General features: G+C 30.6%; 1 protein-coding gene across 1 annotated transcript in view; it reads right to left on the reverse strand.

Annotated features, from left to right (window-relative positions):
- Nucleotides 1-2,053: 2,053 nt before the first annotated feature.
- Nucleotides 2,054-19,480, reverse strand: part of LOC107446160 (uncharacterized) — a 67,501-nt gene continuing 50,074 nt past the window's right edge. The window contains exons 3-4 of the mRNA XM_016060732.3: nt 9,705-9,885; nt 2,054-4,776 (exon numbers count right to left, since the gene is read on the reverse strand). Coding sequence (XP_015916218.2) covers nt 2,157-4,776; nt 9,705-9,885 — 2,801 coding nt within the window. The 3' untranslated portion in view covers nt 2,054-2,156. The remainder of the gene's footprint in view (nt 4,777-9,704; nt 9,886-19,480) is intronic.

The raw sequence follows: 19,480 nt of genomic DNA on the forward strand, positions 1-19,480 counted from the left end.
GGGGGGGGGGGGGGTCGAGGTGGTTAATTAACGAAATAAGAATTAAAACTTTAAAACTGTACAGGAACAAATCAGAAATGTCGTCACACGATGTAGGTCACTTATTTTTTATGAACTATTTCTTCGTGTGCTTCTGAACAAGTCATAATAGGGAAGTGCCATTAGTCACGTAAGTGACAATATCGGGCATGGGTTCCTATGCAATTTAAAACATTATTACGAGCCATAACTCCCTTTGAAATCTGTCGCAACATTTACTGGAACCTCTGTTATACATTTTTAAACTTGTATGCAGGTAAACAAAGAGTAGACTGATAATGTCATTTTAAAAAACAATTTGTAGCTCCAGGAGCAAAGTTGATTTTAAATTTAAAATCTTCCCACCCGAATAAGGCTAAATCAAGTATTTTATATTTTGTTTTATATCATTTTGTATAAAAACCATCATCAACAACCACCAACACCATCATTTTGTATAAAAAAAAAATTTTAAGAAAACAAATCCTAAGTGCAACGAAAACTGCATTCAAAAAATCAAAACAGAATCAAATTTTGATGATTTTTTTTAATTTAGAAGTACCTCAAGTTATGGATAATTTTGAAAAAAAGAGTTATAAACATTGTATTTTGTAAGATCTATTTTTTTGAAAAATTTTCGTATTTGTTACATGATAAAATAAAGATTAAAATTTGCACTTCCTTCTTTTTTTACGGGCTTCTTCAATATTAATACCTCTTCATGTTATTTGCTAAATTTAAATTTTAAGATGTATAGACTTAGATACATATTTTTTATTTTTTTATCCAGAATTATGTCTTTTATGTTTTTTGAAACTGAAAATATATGTGCAGCAAATTTTTCACCACAATGATTTAAGTTTTTCTAAACTTTTGATTAGAACATATTTCAGAATCATGCTTTAAATTTTTACTTATTGGGTACAAATTAAAATTATCTGCGATTTGAAATAACAGGATTACTGTAAAACCTATTTTATTCCTTGTAAAAAAAATTTTAAAAAAGTATATATGAAATAAAGGTTTTAAATGATATTATATGCATCATAGTTAAAGAAAATTACAAATACATAAAAATATATCGAAGATTTATTTCGATATTTTTATAAAAATTAACATACGAAGCATTTTTAAGTTTCAATTCTTCAAAATATAATTTCAATATCTATTGTCTTAAAAGAGAAATATATATTTGATTATGTAACTTCCTGTATTCTGCTAAATTTAAATCTATGTTTTTGTTTCTAAAATGTTGTTTCCTCGAAATTACTATAATTATTTTTCAAATTCAAAGCAAATTAATGCTGAAATAACTGCTAATGACAACGAATTTCATACATTTGAAAATATTTTATACAATTGATGGATATTTCTGCACACAAAATTAATTTTTTTCGAAATGAATTGCATTAATCTGAAAATATTATTTGTTCCGTGCAAAAATTTTAAAATTATTAAAAAACTGGAAATAAAATCTGGAAAAAGTGAAAAAAATATAAAAGGATTTAAGTTATAGAGTTAATTTTATGTGGGTAATAGGCAATATAATAAATTTGACACAAATGTTTCAAAACTGATAGGAGTAGAAAATTTTAAAATTCAATCAAATGATTTATTTTAATTAAATGTCATGTTAAGTATAATAAATTTGATTGTTTTAAGAATGAAAATTATATTATAATTAAAGTTGAGACTATTTTGTTAAAGAGATAAACTATTTCTCAAAGTAAATGACATCTTTGATTGTATTTTGTTAATTTAAGAACAATAAATTTAATTGTTTAAGAAATGAAAATTATACTGTAATTAAAGTTGAGACTATTTTGTTAAAGATATAAACTATTTCTCAAAGTAGATGACATCTTTGACTGTTTTTCGTTAATTTAAGTACAATAAATTTAATTGCTTAAAAAATGAAAATTACATTATAACTAAAGTTGAGACTGTTTTGTGAAAGAGATAAACTATTTCTTAAAGTTGATGACATCTTTGACCGTTTTTTTGTTACGTAGAAAATAAATGACTTTATCTTGGAAATAGTAGAAATAAAATCTTTATTTCTATAAGACATATAAACAATTTATTATTAAAACACATAAAAAGTCATTTTTTTCCATAAAAAAATTTGGTGGAAAAAATCAGTGCAAGGGGCTGTCCATTTGATAATCATCTACAGGCGTCAAGCAACGATGATTACAGTTTTTAGTTCGATCCTCATCCTCATCTGAACACGAAGGTTGCGAATGCCGATGTCTTATCAATGCCCAAGCAACCAAAAAACCCAAAATTAATAATAATAAAGCTCCAACCACTACTATTAACGATAAGTATTCCATGCTCTTAGCCAGAGGATGGCAGTTTGCTGGAGACTCATCGAACCCAGATGGACAGTGTCCTACGCCATCACACCACAGGTGGGGGTCAATGCAAGCTCCGATTTCTGGACATTCAAAAATGCAATCGATATTTCTCAATGGTCGTCCAGATAAACTACGGTAAAAAGGTTTCGTTACTTCCATCCAATGGAAGTGTAGTCTTATACCTTTCCAGTTATGATTGGAAACTATCTCAATGAATATATAATCCCTGTTATTGTCTGTAATGCTGTATGTTTCATTATACCAAGACTGAGAAAACAGGTGGAACTCCTTGATTTTGTTTTTTGGGTGATGGGCTTCTGATGTCACGCAGGCAGTTGCAGTTGGATTAGATAAATGGGATTCTAAGAAAACCAGCACGACCATACCTTCTCTGCAATTATCTGTGGGGATTTCAAATCCGCTGAATTGAAGATACAAGTATTTTTCAGTGAACGACTTCACTTGCCAACGGCAGCGAAGAGGGTGGTAAAAGTCGTCCCCACTCGTAAAGTTTGTTCTTCCTTGTGGAATGTGAAACTCTATAGATCCTTCTGGGCTTATTCCTTGGTGCTCATCGAAAACGTGAGTCTCACAAAATGTTGAATTAAAGAACTCAAACTTAGCCTCGAAATTGAAATCGTTGAAATCCTCTAAGGAAGTCATATAATTTACAGAGAAAATCAGTTTTACATTGCTAACCAGAGAATCGAATATGAATTTTTTACTTCGATCAACTGAAGTAGTATTGCATACACAGCCGATAGTTGAAGAGTGACTTTCCCAAAACTCAATAGCGCTCAATGAAGCTATTCTATTCTTTGCCACTCTAGGTGGAGATATGCACTGATATCTCTGCGTTAAACTGTTATAGTTAGTCTCGCACATATTTTCCGAATCACTTACCGATAGCTTTAAGTTAAATATTGTGATGCGGACTCTTTCTGTGGGTAGACCTACAAAATGGAATGCACATGATATATTTTCTCGACCACCCCTTCCATATAAGAAAACATTCTTTGAATTCGATATAAATCCTCCTTTAGCTGTACGACTGTCGAACCTCCGATCGCATTCTGTCCTTCCAATGGCAATACCATCTTGCCTTGTGTCTACGAATTCATAACGGGCGACAAAATGGCTATATTTAAACAAATCAATTGCATCCAGCATGGAATAAAAAGAATGCTTAAGTGCGTAAGTGGGCCCTGATGATAAATAACTTTCACTTGGAACTCTGCATGGACGTCCGGGGTTATAGTGGGGTGGAAAATCTGCTGCATGTGAGCACATTTTTGGAATGTTATCTTCCCCACAAAACTGCATGGGATACGAGTCAAAGCCATCATTGAAATCTAACATAGGCCAACGATCATGGCTATCGTATATCTCCAACCTGCTAGAGAAACATGTATCTGCATCCTCATCAACAATTAAAGTTTTAGGCACACTTTTTGACAAATATGAAACAAAATAAATCCAAACTCTGTCATGACTAGACGAGCCAATAAATTTATAACTGCATGAAGAATTTTCAGGCATCGTGTATTTTGGGCTGATAATAACGCCATGTCGTTTATGTCTGTTAGCGTCTATTATATAAGCACACCTGTTTCGATCCCTTTGCATGAAAGCTGACTTTTCAGTTTCAAATTTCACTGAAACTTCTATCTCTAATTTGGAACTGCATAAAACACTGAATGGGGAACTGTGTAACTGAACTAAAATTTCTGATCCACTAGATATCACAGTAGGCATTGCTCCATCGCCACAAAATTTTACCAAGAGAGGCATATTTGTAGTTGGTCCGTCGTACACTTTTACTGAGTCACTATTATCAGAACAATCCGTAGAAAGCAAAGAGCTTCGAACACTTGTCACAGAATTTGCTGAAACGGAATCTCCGGTTCTAGGTATAAAAATTTTGTATTCATTGGCTTGGCGAAGAACAATTGAAGCCACACTGGCGTGAGGCACTTGCATTTGTCTGATATGGTAGTTGCAAGTGATGTTTCGGGGATAGAATCCTGGGAAATTGGGGCTGCGTATTTTGCAAGGTCGCAAATGGCAGTTCAGAAACATTCGATCGCAGAATGTCCCCGGCAGAGCATTTCCGAATTGGTAGCTCGAGAAAGCAGACCTAACACCGGTCTGAGATCGAGTCCGTGTTAAAAATCTGAAGGTTAGAAACAGACTGAATGTTGAAGTCGATAGCGACATTCTACTCGGAACCACAATAATAATGGAGATGTTGCTTGATTTTGAATAATATGTAGCTCTTCTTTCGCTTAATTTGCCGCAGAATATGCCAAAATCTGGTGTTTCTGTGGGTTCTTCTGGAATACTTGAAACTGGTTCCAGTATTTTCATGTAACCATTTTCGCATGCTGTGTCAAGCGTTCTGAAAAAGATAAATGTTTACTGAGAATATATTATGTAAACAAGTATTTTATGGAAAAAGAATTTTTTTAAAATTTAAAGCATTACTAGTTAATAAGAATGCTTACGAATTTCTAAGATTACTGATTTTGCGTAGGAAAGAAAAACATCCTTAAATGGTGTGCACATAGTGGCACATAGAGCCTCAGTAGTAGTAGAAGTAGTTCCCAATTACAGTAAGGAAAGGTGACACATATATTTTTCAGTATTTTTTTTCCAAATTACTTATTTAAACAAAATTATTTTTATACCTATTTTACTCTAAACACAGGATAAATTAAGTTTTTATAAGAGAAAAGAGGATGTTATAAAGTGTAAAGTAGCAAAAAAATTGATTTATTTGTTTTTATTAGTAACATTTGGCAATTTAAATAAATTTTACCTCCATATCCTCATTAATATCAACAAAATGCCAAACTTGATTTTAAAACTTGCAAAACTGCGTTTTTTTTCTTAGACTAATATGTAATCTATTCAAATTACCAATGATTCATTAATATTAATTATTTAATTATGAAAATAGAATTATTCATATTTACAGAAAATAACATGAAAACTTGTTATGTAAGCTTTCATGGCAGACCTTACTTTAGGCAGTGAAAGTACTTTAATAGCTTACAAGAGTTGAATTTGGGGACAATAACATGCAAAATTTGATAAATATCATTCATTATTTTACAGTGTATCTGCTGTAAAACAGTTTTTTTAACCCAAATTCTATGGTCTCACAATGAAATTTAATTAATTTTATTGCCTATATTTTAATGATAATATTTTTTAAAACATATAAGTTGTGCAGTATGCTCCCTTTTCTCTCAAAGTTCAAGGGTGTTCCAGGTTTGATTTATTTCAAGACTAGAAATGTGACTAAATGTTCCAATTTTTTTAATTTTTCGTATATTATAAAAAAATGCTATAGTAGCATCCGTTAATGTATTTCCTTTTGGTAATTATTTAACGTATTGTTAATGCATATTATCAGCCTAATCTAGGCAATAAAACTAGTTAAAGAATTATTTTTGATCTGAAACAAAAATAAAATTCTGTGACAGCAGCTCCTAACCTCCAAGATGTTGATCGATATTTGCATGCATGCCAACTTCTTTCGTTTTAAGGAAAGATTTTTTACCAACTGGAAAATATGTGGGAGATAGTATTTTCGTGCTGGAAACTATGTATTTATCTAACCATGAACATTCATTTTAATGATCCCAGCTATTTTAAAATTGTTTCATGGTACTCCAGTCATATGATATTTGATTTGTTCTTTTCCCTGTATACACACATATATATATATATATATATATTTAAACCTTTGGTGCTCTACTTGTCTGNGGAAGAAAGGTACATTCTGATATTTTTGACAGTAAATGTGTTCCTGGAAATAAAAACCATGTCGTGCATTGAAAAAGCGTTCTAATAAATACGTTTCACATCACTAGGAAGAAAGGTACATTCTGATATTTTTGACAGTAAATGTGTTCCTGGAAATAAAAACCATGTCGTGCATTGAAAAAGCGTTCTAATAAATACGTTTCACATCACTAGGAAGAAAGGTACATTCTGATATTTTTGACAGTAAATGTGTTCCTGGAAATAAAAACCATGTCGTGCATTGAAAAAGCGTTCTAATAAATACGTTTCACATCACTAGGAAGAAAGGTACATTCTGATATTTTTGACAGTAAATGTGTTCCTGGAAATAAAAACCATGTCGTGCATTGAAAAAGCGTTCTAATAAATACGTTTCACATCACTAGGAAGAAAGGTACATTCTGATATTTTTGACAGTAAATGTGTTCCTGGAAATAAAAACCATGTCGTGCATTGAAAAAGCGTTCTAATAAATACGTTTCACATCACTAGGAAGAAAGGTACATTCTGATATTTTTGACAGTAAATGTGTTCCTGGAAATAAAAACCATGTCGTGCATTGAAAAAGCGTTCTAATAAATACGTTTCACATCACTAGGAAGAAAGGTACATTCTGATATTTTTGACAGTAAATGTGTTCCTGGAAATAAAAACCATGTCGTGCATTGAAAAAGCGTTCTAATAAATACGTTTCACATCACTAGGAAGAAAGGTACATTCTGATATTTTTGACAGTAAATGTGTTCCTGGAAATAAAAACCATGTCGTGCATTGAAAAAGCGTTCTAATAAATACGTTTCACATCACTAGGAAGAAAGGTACATTCTGATATTTTTGACAGTAAATGTGTTCCTGGAAATAAAAACCATGTCGTGCATTGAAAAAGCGTTCTAATAAATACGTTTCACATCACTAGGAAGAAAGGTACATTCTGATATTTTTGACAGTAAATGTGTTCCTGGAAATAAAAACCATGTCGTGCATTGAAAAAGCGTTCTAATAAATACGTTTCACATCACTAGGAAGAAAGGTACATTCTGATATTTTTGACAGTAAATGTGTTATATAAGTGCCCCATAAAGCTCAAAAAGTGTCACATCTCTAACTCGCAATTTAACCAGCTGAGAGCAGTTGTGTCAGTTTTGAGTCTAATTCAGAATAAGGGTTATCGTATTCGTTGATTTTTCTCAAATGCTGCATTTTAGAGTTATGACACTTTTCCTCCAGGGATGCGATATATTAGATTTGATATAAATAAAGAAATATTATCCTCCTCGCTTGAAGATTCAATGTGGACATAGTGTATTTAGTGCGATATGAGGAGGAGGGCTTGATGTTTCGTTAAACCTCTGAAAAAACTCGATAAATCTTATCGAATTTAGTTTGGAGTGATATTTGCTCTTTATAATAGCAGCTGCTGCAATAGAACTCACATAGCTTTTTCATTTAGGAGAGGAATTTCTTATACATATTCAAAACTCTATCAAATCAACAGAAACAAATTTGGTTTTCCAAATTGTTATTGTTCAGCCAAAACTAAATTTTTTTCTTTCTAAAATGAATTAATAAGAAGCTTTAGAATGGAATGGATTTAGAAGAATCCACGCAAACTTTTATTTTTCTTCTTCAGAAGTTTATTTTCAAGGAGCTTCAGAATTGAATGGATTTCGAATTCAAGCAATCTTCTCCGTTTATCGTTGGCGAAGGTAAAATGTTTTCTACGGGGATTTTAAAAAAATTTTGGAGATCTTGTCTTAGTTCGAACTTGAAACCCCTGAACTATTCATTTTTTTGTGCTAAACACTAAACGAAAATCTTCTCTAAATTGTAAAAGAATGGATCATATAAAGTAACTTCTTAGACAAGACAAACCGTGAAAACCCCTGAACTTCAGAAATATATAAAATGATAATAAAATTACTGTTTTAATAATTGATTTCGAATAACTGGCTTAAGAAATTATTTAATTATAGAGGAGAAAAGCAATAAATTTAAGACACCCCGTTACATTCATTTTTCAATGAAATATTTGATTGTTAAGGTATGGATATTTCAATTAACTTACTGTTCTTTTATATTAAAATTATGAAAAATCTTTCGCCAAATTATAAGAAAAGGAATCATATGATGTATCCTTATTCGACATGATAAAGATTGATATTAAATCTTTTTTTAAACTCTTTATTTATTTATTACTTGCAGAAACAAGAAAAGCGTGTCATAATTAAAGAAATTATACTATAAATATTTTTATTTAGAATTTAAATCAATAAAATATGGTATTTAAACACTGAAGCAATAGCTACGACGAAAATATATCCACTTGAAAATATATCAAAAATTTTCACTCTTCTTTTATATATTAGGGGGAACGGAAAGTAATGTCGTTCCGGCGCATTAAATATTCGTTAGTTGATCCATTTCGATTTATATTCAATCCGGCATTGAAAGGTTGTTGCTAATGAGGGGAAACACATTATTGATTTAAAATAAAATCTAGATAACAAATATCAAATGTACCAAAACTACATTACTTTCTGGTCCCAATAAGGGGGCTTTTTCAGTACACGACACGATACCGATAAAATCGGGCAACAAATGTGCGAACGACAATGTTCGTTGCCGGATCGTTCAAGCAATTGTTTTTTCACTTGTCCGATATCGTTCGTCCGAGGAGTATAAATTCTTGTTTTAATGCTTTGACCTTGAGTGCGCAGTTGTTTGTTTGCTGCGAATTTTTTTCTGCAAACCTTAAATATGCCCGATGATAATCGTCTCCTCGAGCTTCTATACTCACTTTATTTAAGAAGAAAGAAGCGAGCAGTGCAGAAACGTTTTTGGGTGCACGAAATAAATAAAGCAATATATGTTGAAGGAGATTTTTATGTGCTTTTCCATAAGCTACAAAAAGACCCAAATGAATGTCATTAGCTTCTTTAGGCAAGCATTAAACGTTCTTTAACTTCTACGAGCTCACAGAGCAAAATGATATCAAATTTTACTTTTGACGTGATCAAATAAACGGCTAAAATTGATTAAAAGAATAAAATAATGATATCAAAAGAGGAGATAGAACAGGAAAGATACACAACAACAAATAAAAACGATTTGAGGCGTAACGTGAGTGCATTTGATTCCGATAAACGATATCGCCTTGTCGGATACGACATAATCGCTATCGTATCGGTGAGTGAATATGTGCTCAGTTTCTGATCATGTATTTTACTTGACCCTATGTCGTTCGCCGACAATCGGATTCGTTTTGGCGGCATCGTGTCGTGCAATGAAAAAGCGTTCTAATAAATACGTTTCACATCACTAGGAAGAAAGGTACATTCTGATATTTTTGACAGTAAATGTGCTCCTGGAAATAAAAATCATGTCGTGCATTGAAAAAGTGTTCTAATAGATACGTTTCACATCACTAGGAAGAAGGTACATTCTCATATTTTTGACAGTAAATGTGTTCCTGGAAATAAGAAAAGTCTTTACAATAACAAATGTATTTCTACTTACTTCGAAAATTCGAATTGTCCTATTTGGAATGACAAGAAAGAAAGTTCTACGGAATCGCCAAAATCTCCTCCCATGGCGACGAAATTGACACTACAGACGAAAGGTAGAAATCTTTGGAAAGGACCAGTCACTCTGATTGGGTACTTAACTCCAGCTTTGCCGGTGTAGGTTTTATTGCAATCTGTAATGAAAGGAAGGTGTCAACAGATGTGGGGATGATGAATTACATAACTTAAGTATAATAAAATTGAGAATTTTTTCTTTAATCATCAGTTTTTAAGAGAAAAACATATTAACCTATTTATTTGTAATTTTTTTAAAAAATGTCCATAGTGAAAGCTAAAATGACAATAGGGAGATTTTGCAAATTTAAATACCACTTCCGTACACTCCCGAACTTAAGTTTCAAAATAACTCCCCAAAATTGAGACATTAATGTCTGCAAGTAGTTATAATTTAATAAGCTAAATTTGTTCATCGAGGTTTAAAAACAGGGTTCCAGTAGTCCTTGAAAAATTTTAATGGTGGTAGTAAATTTAGGTTAATGCTAGAAGATTTTTCTTATTCTTATATACTATTTTATCGCGAATTGGAATAGAAGCTGGAATTTTCTTGCATATATACATTTTTCAAAAATAATTTTTAGTGGTAGTAAAACGGAAATAAAATTATCGAATTTTGTTTAATTTTCGTTGCCACTTTTTTAAATTTACAAGACCCCCGGGAACCCTGTTTAAATAAGCATATAACACATATTTTATGTAGTTGGCTGTTCTTGAATAAATAATTTAAATAAGCATAATTTAAAAACATGTATGTATACTATTAAGTCCAAAAGAATGTCCCAAAATTTTCTCCTTTTCTTAGAAATTGTCTTGCCATTCAATAAGTTCATTCTTACTTTTTTTTAATTTTATAACCGTCAGAAACAGCCAACTCAATTTTTTGGGTTTACGACTACCAATGTTCAACTCCGTAGCCTTGTAATTTTGAACCAATCCAGAAGACAAGGAAACTCCTGGATCAGTACCCCCAGAGGTTTGATTTGTTATGGGAACATGAAGAACTTTGTGACTCGACAGGTTTAACGTGCATCAGTCACCAGTTACTGCACGGGGAGTCTTCGACAGGAGGGGATCGAACCCACGACCTCCTGGACACGGGCCCAGTGCCCTACCAGCCAGGCTATCCCGAACAAGTAAGTTCATTCGCATTTTTTAGCAGTTTTTTTAAAAATAATTATTAACAATAGAATGTTTAGCTAACAATTGAGTTATTAGCATTACAAAACTAACCGGCTCATAACGCTATAACCACGCCTTCTAAACCTAAAGATGCATAAGTTCGTAACAAACACGAGCATGCGCAGTTGCTTCAAAAATTACGCGCAGGAGTGTACGGGGTGCTAATTTACAAACCAGCAGCCTTTAACGGCTCATTCTTTTTGTGGGAGATTTTTCCCTTGGTTGTAGTTGGTCGCAATTATAATGAAAGCTTTTATTTCTTTTAAAATTTGTTACCTTCTAAACTAAAACAAAGTCAAGAATCAATTTTTTTTTAATTTAAGAAAATGTCAAACAGGAGAGCGGGTCACTAACGCCACTGGGTTGGAAAATCGTAGACGGGGTGATTTGTAAAACACCGAAATCTTTCTGTTTGTACTTAAATTTATATTCAGTATTGATGCATCGTGAAAATATAAAGCTGTTAACTTTTGTTTTTCCAAGAATCCTTTTCTCAAGTGGTAAGGAAATGAGAATTGAAAAACCAATATTAATCAAAAATGTTTTAATATTCTGCCAGAACTTAAATCCACCATTCTGAAATTATTGTGCATTTAAATATATGTTTATTATTTATGCGTTGTGTGTGTCATTCATGTGTTAAAGTCATTTTAAGTTAAATTTATATAGATTTAAATAATTAAGATGCATTAAATTATTAGGATTAATTTTGAGTTTATATATATATATATATTGATATNTATAATATATATATATTAAAAATGGGGAAAAAGGAAATAAATAATAAAAATAACAGAAACTGGGAGGAAAAAAATCTGAAAAAAGGATAGAATTCTTTTAAAAAATCCGGAAAATAAAAGATATAATCTCTTCATCAGCCCACACTATTATATCCGCAAAAAAGAGTGCTTTTCAATATTGTATCATTATAGCCAAAGCAAAATATATCAATACAATAGTGTGAGGAGCACTCAAAAAATTTTTATGAAAATTACAGCAAATAAAATAGAACATAATAAGTAAAAATAACACGTAAAAACAGAAAATAAAATGTAAAGAAAAAACAGAATAACACATAAAACATAATCTATAAAGCGAGTAGCGAAATCAAATGAACTTACGTGAACGGGAAATTTTTCAAGAATGATTTTAAATATTTTCGTAACATGATTGCCAGATTGCAAAATATGAAAACAAAAGCGCAAATTGAGATACAGGAATAACTAGAAGAGTTTTGTTTTAAAGTGCGTTCTTACTGCATAACTGAAGTGCGTTTGATTTATTAGTTACCAAGGATTTGCCCGAAAATGGATCTGCGCAAGGTAATACTGGATAATTTAAAGAAGTTGACTATAAATAATTTTAGAAAATAAACATTTATTTAAGAAAAAAATATATAAAATGGAAAAGAGAAAGAAGCATGAATTGCCTGTTTTGCACATAATTTTAGCCACGGATTTGCCGGAATTGGATTTGCACATGGAAAAATTATACAAATTAACAAAGAAATTTTTAGTAAATAATTTTGGCCACGGATTTAACCGAAATGGATTTGTACATGGGAAAACTATATAAATTAACAAAGAAAATTTTTTGTAAACTTATCTACAATAATATACGATTAACTCAATGATTTTATATAGAATTTTATTACTTTAGTTGGGTATCCACTGTTATTTATCAAATTTTGAAAGAGTTTATCAATTTGTTTTTTGGATAAATAAATATTACTACATATTCTTTTAATTCTTTTCATTTCAATAAAAGTGGTATTTAAATAGATGCTCCAAGATACATTAGAATTCTAAGTGATAAGTTAATTGATATTAAAATTTGAATTATTTCTTTTATCGTATAAATCAACAAAGCAGATATTTTCTTCTTTTATAATACCCAAATCCAAAAAATTTAAATTAATATTATCATCATGATTACGAAGCAAGATTAATTCCTCGGGGTAACTATCTTTAAATAAAATAGTATAATCCTGAGAATTAAAGATAATTAAGTCATCAATATATCTAAAAACAAAATTAATTCTAAGAGTATATTTTTTTCATAATAATGCAAAAATAAGTAAGCTAAGAGAGATGAATAATTAGATCCTTGTGGTATTCCATCAATTTGAAGAAAAATATCCCCTCAATTGTAAAGATAATTATTGAAAAGACAAAAATTAAACAGAATTTCCCAATGGTCAAAATTTAAACAAAGGATATTTTTAAAATCATAGTAATAATTCAAAATCGTAGTAATAATTCAAAATCGAAGTACTAATGTTAAAATTTTTAATGTATCAAAGTAGAACCACGATGGTTCAGGGGATAGAGTGTTCGCCCTCCAATGAGGTGAACCGGGTTCGAATCCCAGTGATGGATAGCCGATTCGAATCCACATTCGGCCTGCTCCGACCTCAGTGCTGACGTGAAATATCCTCAGTTGTAGACGGATCCTGGGTTAGAGTCCCCTTGCCGTCAGTCTAACTGTGGAGGTTCTCGTGGTCCTCCTCTTCATGTAACGCAAATTCGGGTTATTTCCATCAACAAGTCCTCCACGAAGGCAAGATATCTCCCGATACTTGATCCAGGAGTTTCTTTGTCTTCTGGATTGGATTCAAAATTACAAGGCTACGCAGTTGAACATTAGAAGTAGAAAACCCAAAATTTGGGTTGGCTGTTCAACGACGGTTATTAATTAAAATAAAATGTATCAAAGTAAGCAAAATTAACTAGTTTTTTCTTCTAAATTAATATTAATAGCGAAATACTTCTACCACCAGTTATGTGATTTTTTTTTTTTTAAGGGAACACCCTTTAAAAAAGGACACAACGCACAAATCGATGATTGCCATAACAATTGTTCTTTTGTAAACAAAAAAATTTTATAATTGAATTATGACATCATTTTCTCATATTTGACGGAATCGAGATTCAAGTGTCTACCGATCAAAACAAAAATCCCTTTTAGTGGACCTGTTAATTATCACTTCTCTTAAAAATTAATTCTTAATCATGGATAACAGATTCTTTTTAAAAGTTCTTAAAAATAATCGAGTTTAGAATAAAAGTCTAGAAAATTTTCCTGACCGGTAAACACCATTAACAAGACAATTTGATTAACAGGCTCTGTTTACAAATTAAATAAAATATAACATAACTTCCAACGTATACATTATCCAACGAGAGTCTTCTTTTTTAATGGGAAATAACAATTAAGTTGACAACTGAAAACAAAAAATATATCGGTTTAAATAAAATTTAACATGTACTGTATCTAACTTATGTACTATATTTATGTGAATTCTTAGCATGAATTGGTTGCGCATAACATTTTAAATGAAATTTATAAACTCAAGAATTAAATATTAATGCATAAGTTCTGTAACCATTTTAAATACAAAGGAAAATTACTCTCAGAATTCGGAAGAGTTTATAGGGATGACTTATAGTTGTTATCAATTCCGCATTTCTCGAAAATTTTATTTTTTATTTAATTTTGTGTGAAAATGTTAAAATGAATTTATGTTTAGTAAGTATAATTTAGAATTTGAACTACGACTGCATGGAACTAAGTTTAGTATGCATAAAAAGCCTGATGATTTTCCGATAAAATTTTTAGTTGCTAGAGAGATTGAAAAAAAAACAAAAAAACAATCGTTAATTTAATTTTTCTGTCACTACTAAAAATAATGTCCCACAATGAGCACGAAAGTTAACAGCTACGTATTTATTTTTATCAGTGCCTTAAATGATGTTTTTAAGGTTAATTGAAAACTGAGGAGTAAAAGATTTATTAAAAACATAAATATAGTACCACTACGACCAATGCTCATTTTTTAAATTAATTTTAAATTTCTTAACCATTTTCATTTATTTTCAATCTGAAAAATAACTCAAATGTATTGCATCATTGATTGCAAATAAATCTTGCAGCTATTTGACCCTTTGTACTCGGAGCATCTTTTTCTGGTACCATAAATTTTTAAATATTATTGTTTAGGAACCACTTTATTTAATAGCTTCTATGTGCTATATGGAAATTGTGTAATTGTTTTGCCTGTTATGTTCACTGCTATTTCGAGATCAGTGTGATTTTAAACAAAGTGAAGTTTCTCCAAGCTGTGTTTGTCGGATTTTATTATAGATGAACTTGACTTTCTTAGAACTTTACTGTGTTCAATTTTGAAGTGTCAAAAGACTTGTTTAAATATCTAAAACGACAGCAATGCGAGCATCTTATGCATGCCCCAGACATCCACTGACGTTTTAGTGACGTTTTCCACCTTCAAACTTTCCTGACTGTTTTCGGACTTCCTCCTAAGTAATAGGCTAGATATATTAGCCTTGTTGTGAAAGTAACATTGTATCGATCTGAATGTTTCCAGATAGTTTGCGGTTTACTGATCCGGTCAATGTATTTAAGCTGAATAAGCGACCGGCGATGAATTAAAGAAGCGGCTTGAATTAGAATATTTCACAGATTTGAGAGCTGTAGAAGTAGCACTTAGGTTTACTGTCAACTTGTTCGTTTGCCACTAGCGAAACTTTTGTCTTCTGAATGGATTACTAGTAACTATTCATCTGCGAATCTAAGTTTCACCGTTCTACCAAAAAGTATTTTACAATTCTCAGTTTTGTCCACTGCTCTTTCGAAATCAGTATGATTTTAAACAATGTGAAGTTTCTTCAAGTTATGTTTATCGGACTTTACTACAGTTGTTTATTGCCTCAACTTTGGTATGACATTTTTAGAACATTATTTAGTGTTGAATCCTTCAATTTTTAAATGTTAAAATGTACGATTAAAAGTCTAAAACGACAGCAATATGGGCGTCTCATGTATGCCCAGCCCAGCCTCTGACGTTCTTATGACGTTTTTAATCTTCAAGATTTCCAGACTGATTTTGGACTTTCACGGAGTAAGTGAGCACTTTTCTTTAATTTTTCATTTCTTTATTGTATTTCATTTATGTATAAGTTCATAGTGAATGGGTAAATGGCCGATTATAGCCTCAGATACCCAGATTTTAAATGTATCTAAAAGTATAAAGTGAGTTTTGTATTGTAAACGCTTAGTAGTTGCGTCCGCTTTTTTTTTTACTGTGAAAAGAACTTCTAGTGAAAAAGGTTAATTATTTCGTTACAGGATACACTGATAATTGCAGGGATTGGACGAAATTATGAAAATTCTTTAATACTAACCCTATATTAACAGTCTTTATTCAGCAGCAAATGTTTTTGAAGATTTTACATGGCGAAACTGTTAGTACAACTGAAAAGATCACGCTTGAAGCTTTTAAAAAGGGATGTCCTTTTAACCCATTTAAAAGTTGCTTCGACCAAAATGAGTGCAGTTAGTCAAAAGCTTTTTTTTCCTTTTTAATGATACCTTTAGAATTTTGAAAGCTTTCTTGTATAAATATCGCAATCCTATAACATGATTTTAAAATTTTTGGTATTAAAATTAAGAAAAAGTTATTAACTTCCTCTTTGGTCGATCTGAATTTTGCATAGGTATAAATATCAGTTCTAAAAGTTATACAAGCATGATTTTTCAAATTATGACAACGGTTTTGCTATGTAAAATCTCTCAAAAATTATTTTCTGGTAAAATAAATATTTGCATAGAATAAATATAAAAACGTTTTCATATTTTTGTACAAACCCTGCATTTTATTTAGCAATCCATTTTATATCTTAAGGATTCTTTGAATTTAATTGCATAATGTGATGTCTTTTCATTTTTATTTTGAAATGGCATATAAAATTTATTTTAAAAGGTAAATAAATTCAAAGCCTTCCGGAAATAAATGAGCATCTATCATTACATCAACTGTTTGAGGTAGAAACATGTTTCTGTTTTCATTTCATTGGAGTTCTTATGTTACAAACATCAAAAATGCCATTTTTGCTGGGTTCACCAATCATAAAATTTAGAATAAATAACTAAGTGGAGCAAGTAGCGATAAATATTCCGAAGGGATCATTAAAGATGAACATGGAGCAATAAAAATACCATTGAAAAAGGGCTTCTGCCAGACCAAATGCCACTTTCTTAATCGATCTACTCCATTTTTCATAATATTTCAAAGATTCTGTTTTTTTTTCTCTTTCGTTTTTCAAGTTTTTGTGAATTCTTTTTATGTTACTTCATTTTTTATATGAAGAATGATAGTGAAAATGTTTTTGTTTCTGTTTATGCTCAAATGTATACGCCATTCTATTTTTTTTATTTATTTTCTTCTGATTTTCCTTGGAAACTCTCCAATTTCACCACCATTTTAGTCCACGCGAGTTAGAGCAGAATCATATTCCATGAAATGTTTCAAACATTTCCGACTTTTGTACTTAAAGTAGCTATCTAAGTTGATAAAATTATTTAAATTTTTTGTAACAGCAAATTTAGCATTAGAATTAAGTGTGAAAAATTAAAGATATCGGAAAAAAGTAACACAACAAGGCTAAATGGGGTGTATAAGATTTTACTAAGCAACATTTTATCTTCATTACTTATTTGGTATTAACCTGTAGTATCCGTGTCAGTGGGTAAAAAAAGAAAGAAAGATAAAACGAAAAAAAAGAAAAGAAAAACGTCGTGAAATGTTGACGATTGACCTGTTCAAAATCTTGCACTTGCGCACAAAATTGGGTCTTTATCCCCATTAAGCCTAACTTAATTTAAGAATTCATACAAATACATTATTGTTATTTAATACACTGAATTTACAGTTTATTAACTGTTAACAGTTTGCGTTGATAGTTCCTAACTATACTGTAAAAAACGTTAAAAAACATTACTTAAAAAGTCAATAATGGCAAAACAGTATTGAAACATATAAAATGCTATCCATCAAATCCAAATCTGCAAACTGGAAATCTACATCCACATAAAGAAATCCATCCTTTTCCCATTGAGTCCACATATATATACGAACCCAATTTTCTCGATGAAATCGAACACACTCAGTTGTTTACTTGTTTAAATACACGAATCAAAAAAAAAAGAAAGGAGGAAAAAACTTGGAACCGAAAGCGCATATTAAAGATCAAAGCTTGCGAGGCAATATTTAAAATTCGAATGGACTTAAACAACCTAATTTCATTTAAAATTTGAAATAAAACGTTCTAAATTGGAATCTCGTCCCTGGGAACCTTGGCAACTGGTCTCGGAAAAGCTAGTCTCATGTATGATACCGTGGGTTGAGAAGGGAGATTTTTGTCACCACGTATATGTGATCATGGCCCTGAACGGGTTAAATCAATCCAAAGGTTTTATTTAATTTCAACTGTTACTCAGTCTTTAAACTGTTACTTCCGTTGCGAAATTCATTTATTTATGCCTTTTTAAACCCTTCTGCAAGAAATAGTACTTGATAATTCAATTCAAATCATTTTTTTTTAAATTAGATGCTTTTCCAGAACGTTCTAGGATATATATATAAACACTAATTATTATAAAATAAAATAAAATAGAAATTTTTTTTAATGGTAAAACGTATAGGTTCTCCTCAGGACGCATTCTTTTACGATGATAAATGCCGGATTTCAAAATGAAGAATATTTATGCTAAGATAAAAACTACTCCTTATTATGGGTTTGTATCGCTATAATATAAAAATGCGATTGAAAATAATTTTAAGATAAAAGAAAAAAAAAACAAACTTACCGATGTGTTGTAAGAGTTAAAATGCCTTAAAAATAGATATACTAATCAAGCAGTTAACAAAATTTCGCTTAGAAGAAAAAAATATAAAACTGTACTTATAGCTTAAATTGTATAAAATAATTTTTAAAAATATATTTGGTGGAAAAAAGTAAATTATATTTCAGGACTGTCATTAATGAAATAAACATTTTAATAAAATTTACTTGAAAAATTTAAGCAATAAAACCCTTAATATGTAGAAAAATGTATTTAAAAAAATGAAAAAATTACAATTAAAATTAATAAAAAAAATTTCAGCAAATAAATTGTAAAAAAAAAATTTGATTAAACAAGTAATTGTCGTAGAGTTTAGATCACACGAAAATTAGGAATAAACCATTTTATTAGTTTTCCTTCACTCAAAGGGCTTTTTTACATGGATAGAAGGCCGTCATACATTCTTTCATAACAGTAAAGTCTACGCGTATTACCTATATTCATCAGGGGTTGCTGTTCATAAACCACAGCCCATTCCATGTTTATACAAACAAAATCTGGATAGTATTAAATAAAAATAAACTGTTTATTACACAGGACAATTAACTTAAGTAATTAAAGTTATTTTATTAAGGCTGCAATTTAATTAGAGGATTTCTTAACAAATAAATTGATTCAGTATAAAAGGTAATTCCTCCAAACTATTCCGTCCAGTGCTTAGGAGTAGCTTATCATAATTAGTTTCTATCTTAAAAAAAAAAAAAAAAATTAGCCGTAATAATTTCACTAAGCAAAAAATAAAATAAAATTTAATTTCGTTGAGCAAGTCTATGTGTTTTTATTAAATTAATTATGATTATATTTTAAGATTTTGTACGTCTAATTTCTCGA

Source organism: Parasteatoda tepidariorum, chromosome 9 (assembly GCF_043381705.1).
Source record: "Parasteatoda tepidariorum isolate YZ-2023 chromosome 9, CAS_Ptep_4.0, whole genome shotgun sequence".
NCBI classification, from domain to species: domain Eukaryota; kingdom Metazoa; phylum Arthropoda; class Arachnida; order Araneae; family Theridiidae; genus Parasteatoda; species Parasteatoda tepidariorum.